Source organism: Bombus affinis, chromosome 14 (assembly GCF_024516045.1).
Source record: "Bombus affinis isolate iyBomAffi1 chromosome 14, iyBomAffi1.2, whole genome shotgun sequence".
Classification (NCBI taxonomy): Eukaryota; Metazoa; Arthropoda; class Insecta; order Hymenoptera; family Apidae; genus Bombus; species Bombus affinis.
This window is the reverse complement of record NC_066357.1, coordinates 6716975-6722974: the sequence shown is the minus strand read 5'-3', so window position 1 is coordinate 6722974 and position 6000 is coordinate 6716975. Positions and strand designations below refer to the sequence as shown.

Sequence of the window (6000 nt, the reverse complement as noted above, 5' to 3'; positions counted from 1 at the left end):
GATTTATTGCGGAAGGCTTCTAAATTTGCATAGTAGAGATTATCGAAACATCGATCGAAGAACTCTTCGATTTGGATTTTTATGTTCTTGTTAATTGAATTTCGAGGAGTTTCAAATAATCGAACATCATTGAACATTCAATGGAGAATGTAGGATTTCTTCCATTTGGCCTTCTTCTAACCGCTCCGTTTCAAGGCTGGCTGGTGAATGAAACGCACACACGTGTTGTCGTGAAGAGATGATATAATTTATTTCGCTATATCGTTAGAACACGAACTGAATCATCCGTATGACCGTACAATCCTACGATTTTTGCACGTCGAGTAAAATCACAATTCTTTTATGTACAACGTATTTACAAAAACGGACCGGTTAAGCGTGCAAGCCGATCGTTCGTCAAGAAATCACGATCCATCTCACGATCTAGACAAGATTTTCCAGCGATTCACTCGTTCAACTGTTCGAATCTCGTCCAGATCGATTCTAGTCGCCTCAAATATCGGCTAAGCATCGATAGAGGTGTGATACGTGCGATCTGAAAGGGACTAAAAGACATTTTTCATTTTTCATTGTAAAGGGAGAAAAAATAAAAAAGAAAAGGAAAAGAGACGAAGATTTCTCGCGAACGATCGTTTTTCGGCTGACGCGCTCAGCTGTCCCGTAAAATATAATCGATATAATAATTTAAATCGTCAGTACATCTCGGACATCGATTTGACAAAGGGAAATACTGGTCGCTCGTGGGACAACGACGTTAAATACAATTCACAAGTTACAATTCGAGTTTACACTGGGATTCTTCATTCATCTAAAAAGGATACGAAGTTTGGCACTCTCATTTTCCCCTACGTTTTCTTCTCCGTTTCTTCTTTTGCGGCTTACACATATTCAGATACGTTATGATGCACGAATCGATATTAATAAGGTGAAAATTGTTCCTCGTATTGTCTTTGTGGATAAAAAATGGAAAAGGGAACAAGGCTACTGTATAAATGTTACGAGTATCTATAACATCCTCACTTTTAAGACAAGATACCTATTTTCAACGAATTTCATTGTAAAAACGCGTGCTGAACGTATCATAATTATTTTCCAAGTGCATAGGATATGGACAAAGACCGATATAGTTTTACAAATGCTGGATAGAAGTCGATGAGTACATCGTAACACGTTTTATGTCAGTAGGCCGCGCGTGTTCACACATTGCTAACCCATTAAGCATCGAAACGGTATAAAATTCGCGCAAACGCAACATTATCAAGTAACACGAATAAAGTAACTTGGAAAAAAGGAAAAAAGATTTCTATGATTTCAAGAAGAAACTTTGATATACTTTTATCAACATCTCGACTCGTTTGAATTTCATAAAATTACAAAATTGTAGGACAAAAATAGTATGGGAAAAAGTATTAAGCAAAGCCTTGAAATCCTCTTTCGATTCAACTGTATAAATTAATTAAAAATATATTGCGAATAAGATGTTGCGTCGACGCGACAACGATCCTCGATGGATTAACAAGCACCCGTTCTCTTACTCTCCGTAACTCTATTTGCATCTCGACCATTTTGCGATCAGCTTCCTCGAAAAGCGATCAAACGCGCTTTTCATCGACGAATTATTTACAGACACGTACACACACCCACACATTCGCTCACTCACGCATACGCAGATACACGTTCTTCCGTCTCGAACAAAAGATCGATCCTTCCGTCGTCTACTACGCGGAACGCAGGATCCGCCTGCCTGATCCACCACGGATCACAGTCTACGATTCTTCTCGATATTTATTTATTTACACGAGAGCTGACTGTCTCGCCATCGGACGATCTATGGCAAGATGCGTGTGAACGCGACGATCTATTTGTATGAGGATTAAAATTCGTGAAAATCCGATCCCTTCTTCCCGATCGAATATTCCGAAGGAACATCCTTTCAGCATTGGATAGTTCCCAAAGAATATTCATTCTCTCGCGCGCCTTTCCGCGAATCGATCGAGGAACTATGATATAAGAAAACATCGGGGGGGGGGGGGAACAATGAAATTGATATCGCCGCTGGGAGAAAGGGGCGCAATTCCGCCGAGAGAATAGGGGAAAGTTCGAAAGATCGAGCAAGTTCTTGTAAATGTTTCTGGTTTTTCCGACGTTTCCGCCGGAAATCGATCCATTTGGCTTCGTCCAAAGTTTCGAAGAAACAATACCTCCATTACCCGGCTTCCGTGGCGCTCCAAACCCCGCGCAATTCCATCGATCCTCCGGAAAGCAGTTTGCTTGGCAAACGAGTTTCTCATCGGAGTTCTTCGATCGTTTCCGACGCGAGAACACGGGAACGGATACGAGCAGCTACGTCAGTCTTGCCAATAGGGAAATCCGCAGTCTTCCGGTGTCGTTCAACGACGACTATAGGAATCGTCTTTGCCATGACAATTCCACGATCGAACGATCACGATCTTTCTAGCGAGACGTAAATTTAATTGTCTTTCCACGCGTTTTTCGTCTCGTTTGTGTTCGTTGTTGCGATCTTTGGAAATCCGTGGGACACGCAATTCCTTGACAATTCCATTGCCGTTGTTTCCGGTTTTCAGTGACTCCTAGCCTCTTCTATATGGCGCTCGCCTTTATTTTTATTTCCGTCGTATTCTGCTAGAGAACCTTCGGAATCTCGGCAATTCCATTTCTCGAACTATCCGAGCAATCAGCGAGTATTGACTCGTGAATTCTTAAAAATTGCGATAGACGCGCAATTCCGTAAAATCTCTCGTCGAACGGCAACATATTTTTGGTTTTCACCGACAGTTCTGTCTCGCAAAGACTGGAACTCGTTTCGTGCTTTCACACACCATCTACTGTATTTGCAATTCCATCCAAGTTTCTCTTTTACATCCAACCGCATCCCCCTTGCAGTTTCTTCGAACTCGACGCTCCGCACTTTACGCGATCTTTGGATGTTCGCGATAAGAATGAAATTCTTGCCTCGACAATTCCAGCAATTCTTTCGGTTACTCGTGTTTCTCTCGGTGAAGCTTTTCGACGCATCAGCCCCTTTCACTTTAACGCCCGCAATTCCATAATTCTTGTAATACTCGTAATTCCGACAATTCCAACGAAATTCCAAGTTTCGCCTTCCCTTCGCTCTGTCGCGATTCAAAATTTGAATCTCGATTTTAGCTCATCGAGTGGCACAGTTAGAATGGTTGTTCTTCGTTTTCAGACGCAATTCCCGGCACCTTAGTCCAGGCAGAGAACGTCTAGCTACGCCTCCGAACCGCTGGAACACTCCTCCGCTTCTGGATCGATGTGTTCCTCTTCCTCCTCTTCCTCGTGGTGATAATCACCGGTCTCCTGTTGCCATTTGCTCACGTGATGGGTGTTCTTATTGTTAGAATTGTTATTCGCGTTCCCGCCTCCACCGCCACCGCCGCCACCACCACCACCTCCACCGCCCCCAGATTGCTGCTGTGCCTTTGCCTCCTCCTCCTGCTGCATTCGCTTGTGCTTCGTCCGTCGGTTCTGGAACCAGACCTTCACCTGTAACAAACAACAGCAACTTTTCATTCATTTAATTCTAGTTTCTGTCGTAGGATTGTAATGCGATGTTAACGAGTTAGTAGATTAATTGCAAATTCTCTGTTTTTTCTCTCTTTTATCTTCATTTTTTATTAGAGGAAATAGATCAACTGTTTAATATGAAATTTCTATCGTCGTTGGTTTTTGGCACGGTGTGCCATAGAATCGTTGATTTCTATTATTAAAATATTCGTTGAGTACCGGATCCTCGGATGACGAAGAATTTTATAAAAATCTAGTCGAGTAATCGATCTATCAAAGGAAGGCGTGTGCAAACTATTTCCATTGCAGACTTCTCTATCTGGCACTCGTACAAAATGCAATGACCGAAATACGCTCACAATGTATTACCAATTTGTGAAAGTTCAGAAATAAAGTCGTAAATGTAGAAGAAACTTTGTGCATGTAATAGAATACCTCGTTGGATACTTTCCCATTAACCTAAAACGATATTCTATTACTAGAAAAGAAGAATCAAAAGATCGTAATTTAAATGTCCTAGAAAATATAACTAGCCTCCTATACACTGAGAGTTATTGTACCGTCATACACTGTATATTGTACATATGGTAACACGACGACAATTAACCTACATACAATATCTAATTCCTATAATCTAAGTACCGACCACTCCAATTTCCTTGTCTATTTTTATTCGATAATAACAATCGATTGCTATTTTCATTGACCTGCAACCTCGATCGATTCAAACATCGGACAAACAACGTCTCATACGCCTCGATATAGAAGAAACAAAATTTCTTTTCGACAAAGAAGAAATAAAATTCCTCTTCCACAGATGATCTAGCCTTCACACATTTTAACAAAAAAAAAAAAAGAGAGTGAAATTCCAGTCCAACCATCGCTTTCATCTTCGAGCATCGGAAATTATACAACGATAAAGCATAAACGATTCGACGATCGTAGTTTCGTGATCTCCAATCATCGTTTTCAACGTTCTCGGGCCAACTGGAAATTCTGCAAGGGCTATCGACCCTCGAGCTTCGACAAATTAAGTGGCAACTAGTTATAATCCACCCCAAGTGTATCAAGGAGCCACCCCTTAAACAGGGTGTATCCGGTTACAATGGGCCGTGTCGTTGACGCGGAACCCCTCTCGTCGAGGGTTGACGAGAAAAAAGGGAGGGATGAAACGAGCGGTGCGACGATCGCAGAAAACGTGCATTGTCCTCGAATTGACTGTTAGATACACATTGTCCTGTTCCTGCTTCCTGTTTGCCACAGAAGGGTTGAAAGGGGCTCCATTTTCGAATTATCTACGCGTGAAATCAGCATTGTCACATTGGCTGCTGCATGGATAGAAAAGGCAGCAGAGAAGGATGTTTGTCTAACTAACGTTACGATCCAACGTGTTTTTGACAAGACCGGGATTAGTCGCCGTTCACGCATCCAACCGAGAGTATCGGAATGATCTGGCGAAGGGGTGGATACGGTTTGGCAAATGGAAAGCGTGATGTCGACGGAACAGTGTTGCGTGGATGGTGTTTAGGTGGAGTTTAGGAGAACGAGGGTGAATGGACGTTGGGAATAATGGTTGTCTTTGGGAATTATTTAGGGTGGATTTAGAGTATGAGGAATTTTTCAGGCTGAGCTAAATTTTTGGCCGACTGCGTAGCGATTTATAATTTGTTCAAGGTTGGGATACTTCGTTTGGCTGATTTTGGTGCAAAGGACTCGATGCGAAAGTGATTTTGTTTCTAATTAGAGATCGATTGTTTCGGTCTAAAATAATTCTGCATTCAAATTTACTGGACTCTTTTTAAATTAGCAGAAAAGGACTTGTGGTCTCGTTGTTCGTTTTATGGTTATGCACTTAAAATTTATATGATATTTTAGAAATTTACCAATTTGACATAAACGTTTTATTTAGGTAATTATAGGAGATCGAGATTGCTATAATACAAATATAGAATTTCCTTCCGACAAAATAAAAATTCTACAAATAGTTTCACCCTCTCCAAGCATGTGACTCTAATTCTTGGGTCTATTACGTTACCATCAACTAATTCAATTGTCCCTAATAAATCGAGTTTATTAAGCCAATCGAAAGACCGAAACACCCTGAGGGTGGATAGAACCTTACAACCGTCATCTACCGGGTCATGATATTGTTTCAAACAAATTAAAAAAAAAAAAAATTCCACGATATTTAAAAAAATTACTTGATCAATTTGATCAAGAAAACCAGCTCATCTTATTCTAAAATTTTCACGGCAATTACTCGATTAACTGGGCCGTTCTCCTAAGAATACATCGTGAAATTCTTCCGCTAATTCTATTAAAATCCCAGAAAATTATCCGCGAAAGACCCCATTCGCATAAATGCCCATTTACCCAAACCTAAAGAAAGAACTCCTTTAAAACACCTCAACCTAACCCCAAAATTATTATACCTCCAAAACTAAATGAAAC

General features: G+C 40.9%; 1 protein-coding gene across 1 annotated transcript in view; it reads right to left on the bottom strand.

The window, feature by feature from the left end:
- Positions 1-225: 225 nt before the first annotated feature.
- The window catches only part of LOC126924374 (homeotic protein empty spiracles-like), a 53936-nt gene continuing 48161 nt past the window's right edge, over positions 226-6000 (bottom strand). Inside the window, exon 3 of the mRNA XM_050738769.1 lies at positions 226-3528. Coding sequence (XP_050594726.1) covers positions 3253-3528 — 276 coding nt within the window. The 3' untranslated portion in view covers positions 226-3252. The remainder of the gene's footprint in view (positions 3529-6000) is intronic.